The 13,925-nt window shown below is 58.7% G+C and overlaps 1 protein-coding gene across 1 annotated transcript in view; it reads left to right on the top strand.

Annotated features, from left to right (window-relative positions):
• LAMC3 (laminin subunit gamma 3) overlaps positions 1–13,925 on the top strand; it is a 60,776-nt gene that overhangs the window by 20,652 nt on the left and 26,199 nt on the right. The window contains exons 4-11 of the mRNA XM_039229648.1: positions 517–683; positions 2,564–2,752; positions 2,876–2,993; positions 5,045–5,143; positions 7,934–8,070; positions 10,943–11,053; positions 12,875–13,067; positions 13,253–13,371. Coding sequence (XP_039085579.1) covers positions 517–683; positions 2,564–2,752; positions 2,876–2,993; positions 5,045–5,143; positions 7,934–8,070; positions 10,943–11,053; positions 12,875–13,067; positions 13,253–13,371 — 1,133 coding nt within the window. The remainder of the gene's footprint in view (positions 1–516; positions 684–2,563; positions 2,753–2,875; positions 2,994–5,044; positions 5,144–7,933; positions 8,071–10,942; positions 11,054–12,874; positions 13,068–13,252; positions 13,372–13,925) is intronic.

Here is a 13,925-nt window from a genome sequence, read left to right as displayed (position 1 = left end):
CACAGACCCACTGGGGACTTGAGATGAGTCGGGGGCTGTCCGCTAAGGAGCAACCTCTTTCTCAGCCCTTTCGACACAAAGATCTGCATGAGGCAGCTCGTTGGCCGCCCCCTACCTCCACCCTCTGCCCGGAGGGAGCGGGGGTCACTTCTTTCTGAGTCGTTCTCAACTGGGACTCCTCCTGGGGGGGAAGCCTTCGGCGGCAGCACCCTTATAAACTCTGCCGTTGCTAACTGGGGGCCCTGGGCAACCTGCCTGTGCCTCAGTTCCTCCATCTGTCAAATGGGCGTAATCACAGCAGGCATGTGAAGATGGAAGGGGTTTGTCTGCAGACAGAGCTCAGGAGAGCCTGGGGCGGTCAGCTCTCTGTCACTGGTGACCCCCGCACGACGTCGGGGTTCCTTAAAGTGCCACCACTGAGCTGTAGGATGGGGGGCTCGTCTGAATGCAGGCGCCGCCTGCTGATTACCCCCTTGCCTTCCCCAATTCTGGACGCCCTCCTCTGTGTGCCCCCAGGTGCAAGTGCAATGGACACGCCAGCGAGTGTGGACCCGAGGGGACTGGCCGGCTGGCTTGCCGCTGCCAGCACAACACCACGGGCACCGACTGCGAGCGCTGCCTGCCCTTCTTCCAGGACCGCCCGTGGGCCCGGGGCACCGCCGAGGCCGCCAACGAGTGTGTGCGTGAGTGTCCTGGGCCACCGGATGTCTCTGCGCGCCGCGGCGGGCAGGGAGGCAGACTCCCCGAGACCCCGCTGGGGGCCGCTCCGGACACAGCTGGAGGGGACAGACACAGCTGGAGGGGACTTTGTTCCTCAGTCCTCCCCTGCAAGCCCCGCCCTCAGACCAGACCCCCCAGGGGAGGCGGCTGTGGTTAGTGGGCTGGGAAGCCCCCCCCCCACTGTGCCTTTGTTTCAGCGGCTCCAACCTCAAATGCTAATCAAAGCCAGAAGGTCCCAGGCCCTGGAGGGGCGCTGACCTGCCCCCCCAGCCTCTCCCACGGCCCCCCAGACAGCTTTTGATGTCGCAGTCCCCATGTCATGTGGCTCTGACCACCTAACCTCAGGGACGGGCTGGAGAGGAGGGCGTTGTCCTACCTTCTCCAGGGATGCAAGGTTGCACACAGTGCGCTCGGACACGCCCCTGTCCCCGCCTGGCTGGCGCACCAGCCCACCCCAGCTTCCCCATGGTCCCCAGCCCCGCCCACCTCCCAGAGAGTCCTCTGAATTGTCTTGGGCTCTGTGTGGAGCTGGGGGAGCTGGTCATCCCGGGGCAGCTGGGGCGGGGTGAGGGCGGGGACTGGATGGCCTGTCCCATGAGTTTCCTGGGGCCACTGCGTTCCTGCTGCCCTTACTGGCTGGGGGTCACCTCTCACTCCACCAAGGAGTCCTCCCTGGGGCCAAGGAAGCTGTGCCGGGGGCTCCCCCGTGCTGAGCCCGAGTCTGTCTCCACAGCGGGGACACAAAAAGCCAGACCACTTTTCCTGCGTGTCCTCGCCCTGGGGTCACACCTCTGTCCTCTCTGCCAGCAGGCTGGAAGCCAGGGGCTTCGTGCCTGGCCCCTAGCTGCCGCCCAGGGCAGGCTGCCCCGAGCACGGCCTCATCCCTGGCCCTCCGGCCCCCCTGACTGTGTCTTTCCACATATCACCCCCTCTCTGGGCCCGAAGCTCCCACTTCCCTGCTCACCGGCCCCCAGGCCCTTGCTAACGTGCAGACACAGATACACCCAGCACTGTGCCCCTCCCCCAGCCCGCCTTGCTGCAGGTGAAGCCCACTGACCGTGGCCGCCTCGCCTCTCCGGTTCACCCTCTGCTGACCTCTTGACCTCACAGCAGCCCCTGCACCCTCGCTGTCCCCTCCTGCTGCCCGTCACCTGACATGCCAGTGCCCCTGCACTGGGCTGATCTCTGGCCGCCGTCACCTGCCGCCTGGGACTCCCCCTCCCTCGCCCAGCCGACCCCTTCCTGCCCACCCTCAGATTCTTCCAGGAGGGCTCCTCCCACCCCCAGGACAGCCCGTGGGGTCCCTCCTCTCCGCTCCCGGGTCCCCCCTGCCCCTGTAGGATTTTTGCTTGCTCGCTGCCTCTGGCCCCCGTCACAGTGGTTAGCACGACGCAGGAGCCGGGGTCACCACGGGGGCTAAGACGGAGCGAGCCTTTGCACGCTCTCCTTTATAAAATTGAATGAATGAGCGAAGGAGGGGCGACCTGTCCTTCCCGTGCATCTGCGTGACCCCATGGCACCGGGAACCAGATGCGCACGGTTATCCCGGAGGGAGCCCCGCCGCCGCTGCAGAAGGTGGCCAGTCGTGACAGTGGCTGCGGACTGTGCGTCCAGGCTTTCCTGGGAGGGTCCGCCCTTGTGGTGCCCCCTTCGTTCTTGAGGGTCCTGTGTGGGAAGATCAGTCGACCGGTCTCTATGTCCTTGATCACGCTGGGCCCGAACTTCATCCTTGACCTGCCTCGAGCTGCCTGCTCCTTCCTCACAAGGAGGCTGACTGGCACAGACCGCCCCCCGCCCCCCGGGCCCCGGCCACTCACGCACAGCCCCCTGCCCCCTCTCACAGCCTGCAACTGCAGCGGCCGCTCTGAGGAGTGCGTGTTCGACCGGGAGCTCTTCCGCAGTACGGGCCACGGCGGGCGCTGCCTCCGCTGCCGGGACCACACGGCCGGGCCACACTGCGAGCGCTGCCAGGAGGGCTTCTATCGCTGGAGCCCCCGGACGCCGTGCCAGCCCTGCGACTGCCACCCGGCAGGTAGCGGGCCCTGCCGCCCAGCCCCTGCCCCCCACCCCGGCCCGGTCCGGGCACCGCCGCCCCCACCCCTGCACCCCCCCGCCCAGGCCAGGCCCCCACTGCCCTGTGCCCCTCCTTCCCCAGGCTCCCTGCGTCTCCAGTGCGATGACTTGGGCGCCTGCGCCTGCAAGCCCACCGTCACGGGCTGGAAGTGTGACCGCTGCCTGCCCGGGTTCCACTCACTCAGTGAGGGAGGCTGCAGGTGAGGGGCCAGGGGAGCGGGCGTGCACGGCCGAGCGGGGCACGGGGAGGGGTCGGCTGGATTGGGACTGGGTAGCAGGAAGCAGCAGGAAGGGGGTATCAGCTGTCCTTCCTGCTTCCTTCCGTTCCTGCCTCAGTCACTCCTTCCCATTCTGAACTCTGCAGCCACCCCAGCCTCAGGCGAGGACGGCAGACACCCAGTCCCGGGAGGCTGGGAGACAGGGCGTGTGTCCCGCTGGTCTTGGGGGTCAAGGGCAGGCTTCCCGTGCAAGGCACTGAGTTCTAGGGTGAGATCCAAGTGGCAGGGGCGGGGTTCCAGGCATCGGAAGAGCATATGCAAAGGCCCTGAGGTGAGCACGAGGTGGGGCTCGGTATTGGTGAGCACATTCTGCAAGGCGGGAGGGCGTGCGGAGGAGGACGGTTGGGGGGGCCTTAGGAGGAGCGTGGACACACGTGAGGCAGCAGTGGAACGAGGCTGGAGGCTGGGGTAGAGGCTGCAGCCAGACCAGCTGGGAGGCGTGGCAGCCTGCATGAGGGTTTGGCCACGGAGAGGAAGTGGCAGAGACCCGGACAGATTCCAGAGCCCCTCGGAAGGCAGACGTGGCAGGATGTGGTCACCAGGGAGCAGGGGAGGAAGAAGGGATGAAGGCTGAGTCCCCAGGCACCTGGGTGGGGGGAGGCCGTTCGCGACAGGGGAGCACGATGTGGCGGGAAGAGGCTGAGTCTGCAGTGCTCACGGGGCATCCAGGAGAGAGACAGGCAGGGGGCTGCTGGGGCCTGGACCTCAGAAGAAGGGTCTAACACACTGACCACCCCTTGCCTGAGAAGCACCCGTGACCGAAAAAGTAAAGCTCTTAGAAATTCAGAATCACTTTGAAATGAACTTGGCTTTGGTAGCAACAGTCTCTTTGTATATCTGAAAGGCAGTGGAAATGCATTTGTTGTTGTACGGGGAGTCTTGGATGCCTCACAAAATACTCAGCTGTTCTAGGCACAAATCTGGCCCTTAGGCGGGAGCTTGGATGCTTCCCTAGCGTTGCTCTGCCTCTGGGCCTTTGCACATGCTCCTAGCCCAGAGCATTCCTCTCTCCACCCCCCCTGCCTCTCACCAGCCTGTGTCTAGAAGACTCCTACACTTTCTTCAGTTCTCAGCTGAGGTGCCGCCCCCCCTCCCAGGAAGTCTTCCCTCTACCTGTCCCCTTGTTCCCCACCCCAAGCACCTCCTTGGTGCACCCACAGCCTCTTGTACATCTTGTCCCATAGAATGTGTCAGAGTACAGTACCTGTCTGCTTGTTCGTCCTCATTGGGCTGTCGGCTCTATAAGGACAGGGATCATGTCTTGCCCGATGGCAGATGGATGGATGGAAGGAAGGAAGGAAGGAAGGAAGGAAGGAAGGAAGGAAGGAAGGATATGTACATGGATGGATGGAAGGAAGGATGGATCAAAGGACAGATTGAAGGATGGATGAATGGAAGAGAGGAAAGATACATACATGGATGGATAGATGGAAGACAGAAAGGAAGGAAGGAAGGAAGGATATGTACATGGATGGATTGAAGGAAGGAAGGAAGGATGCAGGGATCGAAGGACAGATTGAGGGATGGATGGATGGAAGGGAGGAAGGAAAGAAGGAATCATGGATATGTACATGGATGTATGGAAGGAAGAATGGATGGATCGAAGGAAGGAAGGATATGTACATGGATAGATGGATGGAAGGAAGGGTACATGGACGGACGGACGGAAGGAAGGAAGGCAGGCAGGAAGGAAGGGAGAGTAGGCGGGTAGGCAGGTCAGTGGACAGGCGGCTGGAAGGCTGCATCAGCGGCCGGGTGGCTGGAAGAGAGGGCGGCCGGGCGGGCAGACGGATCGCTCTTCAGGTGAGTGGATGGGCCACCTCTTCAGCGAGGTGGGAACAGTGAAGTCAGGCGGCGGGCTCTTGGGCCCGCCCGCCTCCCGGCCCTCTCGGGCTTGGGGAAGGATGGGGAAATTCCAAGGAGGACGGGCTGTGCTCACCCGGGACTCGCCCCTCCGGTCCTGTGTCTTGCAGACCCTGCTTCTGCAGCCCTGCCGGCAGCCTGGGCACCTGCGACCCGCGCAGTGGACGCTGCCCCTGCAAGGAGAACGTGGAAGGCAAGCAGTGTGACAGGTGGGCGAGCCGACTCGGCAGTAAGCCTGCCGGGCCTGTGGCGGTGGGGGCGCAGGGGCGTGGTCCGTGCAGCCCTGGGCACCCTCACCACCCGGCACCCCTCCCGGAGCACCGCGGGTCTGCTATTCTGGAAGTTTCCTAAACCTTCTGGCACTGGGTCTGCTTTGACCCACTGCCGCCGACGGTTGAAAGCTGTGATGGTTGTTTTTCTTTTACCTCTTCGAAAGAAAGAGCTGGAAAGCATAGGAGAGATGATCTAATCCAGGGAGAGCAAATACCTTGTACTTGCACCGTAGCCTTCCTGCCTCACACCCAGTGGGGAGCTCGGCCACGGCCCTCCCGGCTCCCACCCAGGGCAGACCTCACTAGGGGAGCACAGCGGTTTTTACCATGAGCCCTACGGTAACCTCAGAATCCTTCTCTCCGTCCTGCTCCAAGAAGCGCCTCTCGGTTGAGCTGAGATTCAAGCTCATTTGCCACCTTCAGCATCCTGTCGTGGTACAATTGGAATGTCTAAAGCTCAGCGAGCCAAAATTACTTTTCCAAAGCCACACGGTCCTTAAGCTTTCTCTTTTGTGTGTTCAGGGGGTCTCCGAGCTCCAAGCAACGGGGCTGGCAGACGAATGTTCTCTTCCTGGCTTTGGCTCTGATCTCTGAAGCCCTTTGCAGCCACACAGGGTCTGTCTGGGGCTCTTTGAGTCTCTGGCCGTAGGCGCTGTGTCTAAAGCTCCTGACATGAGTATACTGTGGATTCGACTCTTGCGAGTCCGTGCGGGGCCTCTCCTGGCTCAGGAAGCCGAAGCCGTGGCTGGCCCTGGCCTTGACTTGCCTGGGTCAGCCCCAGGCCGCCCCCTCACCTTGTCCACATGTGGCCTGTAGGCCCCGGAGTGGAAGCTGCGCTGCTTGTGGGGACTTCTTTTCTGACATCCCTCAAGCAAGGAGGTGGGGTGGGGGCGGGGAGCCAGATCCCACTGGGGTTCTCCTACAACTCTGCCCCACTGCCTTGCACCTCGGGGGAGTCCTCCCTCTGCGCCTCGCTTTGCCTGCTTGTGAAATGGGGTAGCTTGATGAAATGTGTTCCGAGGAGCTAGCTACACCTCTGAGGTCACTGACAGCTTCTTAGGAGTCCGATACCTCTGCCCCGGCCAGCTCACACTGAGCCCCCATGGTGCAAACCGGGCATCTGAAATATTTCTCCAGGGCTCCTTGGAGAAATGGCTGATGCCAGAGCTGGGGCAGGGAAAAATGCAAGGTGAGCCCAGGGGCTCTGGTAACAGAAAGCAAGAAAGTGCTTAATTTAAAAAACCCAAAAAACGAAAAGCAGATGAAAACAAACAGAAAAAAGCTCAACCAGGGGACCCCTGGGCAGCTCAGTGGGTAAAGCCTCCAATTCTTGATTTCAGCTCAGGTCATGGTCTCATGGCTCGTGGGATCAAACCCTGTGTCAAACTCTGTGCTGACAGCATGGAGCCTGCTTGGGATTCTCTCTCCATGCCGCCCCCCCCCCACTGCCTCGCTGCGCCCCTCCCCTGCTCTCACTTTCTGTCTCTCTCAAAATAAATAAACTTAAAAAAACAAACAAACACCAAAACTCTAAACCAGGAAGGGAGCCTGTGTCAAAAGGACACAGCACTGGGGTGCCTGGGTTGCTCAGTTGGTTAAGTCTCATGATCTCAAGGCTCATGGGTTTAAGCCCCAGGTCAGGCTCTGTGCTGACAGCTCAGAGCCCGGAGCCTGCTCTGGATTCTCTGTCTCCCTCTCTCTGTGCCCCTCCCCTACTCAGGCTCTGTCTCTCTCTCAGAAATAAATAAAAACGTTTAAAAAAAAAAAAAAAGGACATGAGCACTAATCTGAAAGAACTCCCAAAGCTAGAACGATTTGAACAACAAAATAAATAACAACAGTATTGGATTATAACCCAGAGCCTAAAATAAATATCCCCGAATCCACACTGATATATCCACAGATGAGGGGAAAAAATAAATACACTGAGACGAAGGAACAAGTCTTCCTTGCAAAAGAATTCCAAATAATAGATGTAGAAGGAATGAGGGAAATACAAAATTAGTTCAGATTTCACTGTAACGGTCGCTGGAGGCGAGAGCCACCTAATTCAGTGGGCAGAATTTTAAGGAGAAACATGCTATTTGCATAGCCCCAAGTGTCTCCCTTGCAAAATATTTGTTAATTACTGTGGTGGCTTCAGCCTGTGCGTACAATTCTTTAATACTCCGCCCTCCAGGGGACGGAGCTTAATTCCTCTGCTCCGCACCGTGGGCTGGATTTAGTGACTTGCTTCTAACAGCGAGCAGATGGCAGTTTTGCCAGAGCAGGGCGGGCAGCACCTTGACCAAGTGGTGAAGGCTAACGTTACCAGTGATGTCACGTGGGCATCAAAGACCAGAAACACCGAGAAGCTGGCGAGACCGGAGGAGATGCCATGCCCTGAATCGGATCCGGAACAAAAAACCGACATGTGTGGGAAAGGGGGCAGGAATCATAAGAAAGTCTGGAGTTTAGTAAATAGCATTAACTCATGTGAGTTTCTTGGCTTCGTCAAGTGATTGCCGGCGATGTCAGATGCTGACATTGAGGGACACTGGGGGGAAAGGCCGCAGGAAAACTCTCTGCATGATCTTTGCAACTTGTAAATCTGGGGGGAGGAAGTGTATTTTAAGTTTCCCCAGTGATGCTGACTCACGTTAGTGTAGCTGGGGTCTCCTGGACCTCCCTGACTCATTTGTCCCCCTACACCCCCCCCCCTCGCCGGCACGTCCTGCCTGCGTTCAGATGCCGTCCAGGGACGTTCAACCTGCAGCCCCATAACCCAGCCGGCTGCAGCAGCTGCTTCTGCTACGGGCACTCCAAGGTGTGCGCGGCCGCTGCCCAGTTTCAGGAGCACCACATCCTCTCCGACCTCCGCCAGGGTAAGACGTGCTCCCCATGGCCCACAGCGACCTCCAAGAGGTCTGCTCCGCGCCCAGGGCGGGGCCAGGCCGTCCTGCTCTGGGGAGATCCTGCTGTGGTGAATGGGGAGGAGGGGGCAGCCTCCCCAAGGCCCCTCTATGCCTCTCAGTGCTCCCCAGTACCTCCTGCACCCCTTTGGCTCCCTCCCTGGCCCCTGCCTTTTACCCAGCCTCTGGCAGAGTTGGGAGCTGGGTGTGTGGCCGCCTTTACATCCCAGGCGGGGATTTCCAAGAAGTCTGCTGAGGATTCACACTCAGGCCCCTGGACTCTATTTATTGAGCACTTGATGTATGCCAGGCACTGTGTTGAGCTCTTTGCATGCACAGGAACGCATGGATTCCCTGGAAGGTAGGTTCTCCCCTTCCCGTTTTACAGATGAGGCAACTGAGGCCCGGAAAAGGTACGTCACCGAATTTAGTTGTTGGCACCTGGGTTTGTCAGCTCCTGAGTTTTGCGCAGGCCATTCTGTCTGGGTGCAGAGCCTGGCGGGGCCACGGTGCCCTGGGTCCCCAATTCCAGGTGGTGCATGTGCATCTTTGGAGCCGGAGAGCAGTGAGGCTGTGCATTAAATCACAGCCCACGGGGACCTTTGCTGCACCCCACAGAGCCCCCCATCCCCTGCAGTTCCCCCAGGCGGGAGTGGGGTGTCCACTAGGCTAGAACCTTGAGCGCTAGCTCTGGGGAGCCCCAGATGTGAGGGCACTGCGCCCTCTGCTGGAGGCTCGCACAGAAAGCAGGACAGAGCCGGGCTCAGCATGGGGCCGGCCTTGAGGTCTGAGTCTAGGCATCACAGAAGGGGCACATTCTGTAGATCCTCTGAACAATAATACCATTTTGTGTTCTCACCTTGAGCCAGGCACGGGGCAGGGCGCATTGGTCTCAGCATCTCAGGTTACCTCACTATGACTCTCAGGCCAGCAATTCTCAGACTTTTTTGGTCTCTGGATCCCTTCAGGCCCTTGAAAATGACCGAGGACCTCAAAGCACTTTTCTTAATGTGGGTTGTTGACATGGATATTTTCTGTCTTAGAAATGGAGACAGCAATTTAAAAATAACTATATATTAATTCACTTAAAAATGACCATCGTAGGGACACCTGGGTGGCTCAGGTGGTTAAGCGTCTGACTTCGGCTCGAGTCACGATCTCAAGGTTCATGGGTTTGAGCCCCACGTACGGCTCTGTGCTGACAGCTCAGAGCCTGGAGCCTGCTTCAGAGCCTGTTTCCCTCTCTCTCTGCACCTTTCCTGCTCACATTTTGTCCCTCTCTGTCTCTCAAAAGTGAATAAATGTTAAAAAAAATTTTTTTTTTAATTTTTAAGTATGGTAGCTCACTTGACAATAAATTGTACTTAAAAATGTGAAAACTGAGCATAGTAAATATATAACAGAATAATATCAGCCTGTGGAAAATAACTTTTTTAAAAAGACAAAAAGAGGGGGGTGTATTTGTTGTATAGTTTTGCACATCTCTTAAAGGCTGGATTAGTAGAGGTCAGTCTGTTGTGATATCGCATGACTTGCAGTTTCTGGAAAATTCTGCCATTTGCTGGTAAGACACGGCATGAAAGATGCAAATAGCATCTTAGCGTTACTAGGAAGATAGTTCGACCTCGTGGGCCCCCTGAAAGAGTCTCAGGATCTACCCGGAGTATTAAGACCAACTCTGAGAATTGTTGCTGGGCCGCGAATACTTCATCGTCCCCATTTTGCAGATGAGGAACCACCTGCAGAGAGGCTGAGTAACTTGCCCAGGGTCACACAGCCAATGAAAGGCAGAACCTAGTCTTTTTTTTTTTTTTAATTTTTTTTTAATGTTTCATTTATTTCTAGGAGAGAGAGAGAGAGAGACAGCCTGAGCAGGGGAGGGTCAGAGAGAGAGGGAGTCACAGACTCAGAAACAGGCTCCAGACTCTGAGCGGGCAGTCAGCACAGAGCCCGATGCGGGGCTCGAACCCACGAACCGCGAGATCATGACCTGAGCGAACGTCGGACGCTTAACCGACTAAGCCACCCAGGCGCTCCCCCCTTTTTTTTTTTTAATTTTTTTAAATGTTTTATTTATTTCTAGCTGAGAGAGAGAGAGACAGCGTGAAGGCAGAATCTAGTCTTGCACCGAGGAGCCCCAGACCTCCTCTTTCTGACCTCTTTCCCTACATCCCTCCCTCCTCACCCCATTCCCCAGCTGCCCCCTTGAGGTCGTTTGCTCCACGCCAGACTATGCTTGTGTAGTGCCGTCAGTAGGAGGGGACAGGAAGGAGGGTCTGGGTTCTCATCCTGGCTTGACCACTTCCTAACCAGGAGGCGTCCTCGGTGCAGCTGGACAGGGGTGGCGAGGTCGTGGGTGAGGGAGTGTCTCTGAAGACCTGAAGGGGGGCTCCAGTCCGTGCTGTTAGTGATGGCTCCGGTGTCGCCGTGCCCCAGTCCCCCGTGCTGGGGTCTCCAGGCCGTGTCTTCATGTTGTGCCCAGAGCCCACCGAAGGGGCAAGGCAGGCCCGGAGGTCTGACTTTGCCCGAAACAGAGCCGGCACGCTGAGCTTCCTCCCTTCTTCTGGGGCTTCCTCCCACCCCAAGACCCCCACCCTGACTCTGGGATGGGCGTCGGAGCTGCCTGGCTGTGGGCGGCCTTTGCTAGCTAGCACCAGCTGGCTCTCACCCCCCACCCCCTGCCGGCCTCTCTCTAGAACAGTCTCTCCCCCTCCCTGGGCCGGTTGACTCAGGCTGTGCTCAGGCCCCTAGGGGCCATCCGTGGGACCCCAGGAAGGGCGTGAGGCCGGAGGGGGCGGAGGCCACCCTCCAGATTCTCACATGGGCATGTGTGTTTGCTACCCAGGAGCCGAGGGCTGGCGGGCCGCAAGCGTGGGGGGCCCAGAGCATCCTGCGCGTTGGAGCCCCAGGGGACTCCTCCTGAATCGAGATGATGAGGAGGAGCTCACACTACCAGGTACCTGCAGGCCACGGGCAGGGGCAGGGCTGCCCCAAGTTCGTTTCCTGCTGCGACCAACCTAGTGGCTACAAACAATGCACACTTATTCTCAGCGTTCTGGAGGTCAGGAGTCTGAGCTAAAATCACGGCATCCACGGGGCCATGCTCCCGGGACCCCAGGGCAGATCTGGTCCCTTGCCTTCTCTGGCTTCTGGAGGCCACTCACATCCCTCAGCTCGCAGCCTCTCCTCCTTCTCCAGAACTGTCCGGTCTCCCTATGGAGGCTCTTCCGCCCCCCCTCTCCCATGCGGTAAGGACTTTGTGAGCACACTGCACCCAGGTGGCTGACCCAAGATAATCTCTCTACTTGAAGGTCAGCTGATCAACAGCCTTAATTCCATCTGCGGTCCTAATTGCCCCTGCTATGCGATATGACATATTTGCAAGATTCCTTGGATCAGGACCTGGGTACCTCTGGGGGCCATTTTCTGCCAACCACGTGCCCTGCAGGGTCTGCCAGAGCCACCCCCCCCCCCCCCCCCCCCCGCCGGCTTTCTGATCAAGGCCTTGCCACCAGGCTCCTTCCCAGAAGTACCTGTACATTTCCCATCAGTCTGTCACCCAACCAGGGCCACTGAATGCTCTTCCCGGGGTCACAGGATTCCTGCAGAAACAAGAAATTCTAGATCATTCTGAACCAGCCCTCACCAAATGCGGCAATCTTGGTCTCCTAGAAACTGGACCAGACCTAGAGTCAGGATGCAGGAGTCCATTCTTTGCTCTATTGTGGCCAGATTCCGGGTCCGCTGGCTCCCCCAACCCAGTCCTGCCCTTGACCTCTCTCTCCAAGAAGGGCCGGAGAGATGGTGCGCAGGTGTCTGAGCTGCTCTGTGGACACAGCGCCGAGCCAGGAAGCACGAGTCACAGGGGTCCTGAGGCCCCTACTCGGGGCAGGTGCTTGAAGCCCAGGAACGCAGAACACATGCTCTTCCATGGCCACCTTGTTGACACGTTTAAGAGAAAGAAGTTACTCACTCCCGAAGTACTCCCTGGGTCCTGTGCTGAGTGCTGGGCACAGTGTAGGTAGATGGAGTCAACCATTTTTATTTCACTTCTTGATACGCACACGGCCCACCAACACAGTCTACCTCTGGCTGACTCCTGAGTGCGGAAGGACTGCAGGGACACGGAGTGGGTGGTGTCCCGGCGTGCCCTTTCCTGCCGTGTGGCCGCTTCTCAGCCTACACATTTGCAGGATCCAGAAAACCAGCACAAGTTCGAAAGTGTGACTGGGCCCTTGAGCCCTCCTTTATTTCTTGGAACGCTACTGCCTTCCTTCTGCCCTGAGCATGTTGTGGCTCCAGTGGAAAGCGTGGCCGCGGGGCAGTCAGCGGCCCTGCTCAGCTCAGCACCTGCATGTCGCACACCGACCTTGACCTTGTGCTTGCTCTGAGCCTCACTAAGCTCCCATGGGCACAGGGCCACCAAAGTCTGCTCATGGGGCATTGTCACCGGGCGGCCGGGTGCCATCACTGTGCATCGTGCGTATATCGTGTCTCCTCTGCTCCTATAGAGCTTATAAACCCAAGTTCAAGGCAGAGCAGTAAGCCAGGCAGGGGGCCCCGTGTTACTGCAAGGTCACAGGCGTGTGAAGCCGGCCTGCAGGGGACGTGGGGGAGGCCACCCTCAGCTTCCGCTACACCGGGAGGCCTTCGGTTTTCTTCTTCTGTAGTTTTATCTTGTTTGAATGTTTAGTTGTCAATAAAATCAATATAGCATAGATGTTTAAAACCAAGCTAATTAAGTAAAGATGTCAAAGCCGCCTTCTCTCGTCTTTAGAGATGTTCCTGGGAGACCAGCGGTTCAGCTATGGACAGCCCGTCACACTGACCTTCTGGGTCCCCTCTGGGGGCACCCCACTCCCCGTGCAGCTGAGGCTGGAAGGGGCGGGCCTGGCCCTGACTCTACGACACTCCAGCCTGTCGGGCCCCCAGGATGCTGGGCAGCCAGGGGAGGCACAGCTCACGTTCCTGTGAGTGTCTCGCGGGGTCCCCAGGGGTGGGGTTGGCCATTCCGGGTGGTCTCTGAGGTCTGGGCACGCTCCAGTCCACGCTCTGTGGTCTGGGGCCTTCCCTGCTGTCCACCCAAGCTGGGGGCTCCCTGGCCCCACCTGCCCCCAGCCTCGGGTTTTCCGGTTTGACCCCCCTCCCCTGCCAGGTTGCAGGAGACCTCTGAGGACGCGGACCCTCCGCTGCCCACCTTCCACTTCCAGCAGCTGCTCGCCAATCTGACCGCTTGGCGCATCCGGGCCGGCGGCCAGAGCGCAAGCCCTCCGGGTCAGTAATGATGAGGACGGCCCTCCTCACCAGCAGGGCCCCGGGGCTCCTTCACCTAATAGTTACCATCCCCACATAGCAGTTACCATCCCCGTTTGACCACAAAGACATCTGAAGGTCAGAGAAGTAGGACACTGGCCAAAGGTTATGCAGCTGCTGGGGGCTGGGGGCGGGGGGGGGGGGGGGCCGAGGACAGAGGCCGGGGCTGAACAGGTGCGGCTCCTGGCGTTGGACTGTTCCAAGATGCAGATGTGGGGCTACGACGCAGCCAATTGCTTCTGTGCATATTCAGGACAGGGAAGGTTCCGCCATTCCTGCCAGGAGGCGGGACCTTTGAGGGTCGTCTGGTGCTGGGCTCAGGGCCTGGTGCGGATCCCGGGGTTGGCTCCCCATGCTGGTCACTGGTGGTATTGCACCTAAGTCACCCCTGATTGCAGATCTGGTTTCTAAACCTTCTCAGGGAGGGGGCTGGGTCAGGACACAGCTCCAGGAGAGATTTCTAACGGCCTCCGGGGTCACACGGTGAGCATCCTCATGGTCCTCTGGCTGTTCCT

This window comes from Hyaena hyaena, unplaced genomic scaffold, assembly GCF_003009895.1.
Source record: "Hyaena hyaena isolate Hyena2069 unplaced genomic scaffold, ASM300989v1 scaffold_38, whole genome shotgun sequence".
In the NCBI taxonomy this organism is placed as follows: domain Eukaryota; kingdom Metazoa; phylum Chordata; class Mammalia; order Carnivora; family Hyaenidae; genus Hyaena; species Hyaena hyaena.
The sequence above is the reverse complement of the archived record's forward strand: the minus strand, read 5'-3'. Positions and strand labels throughout refer to the sequence as shown.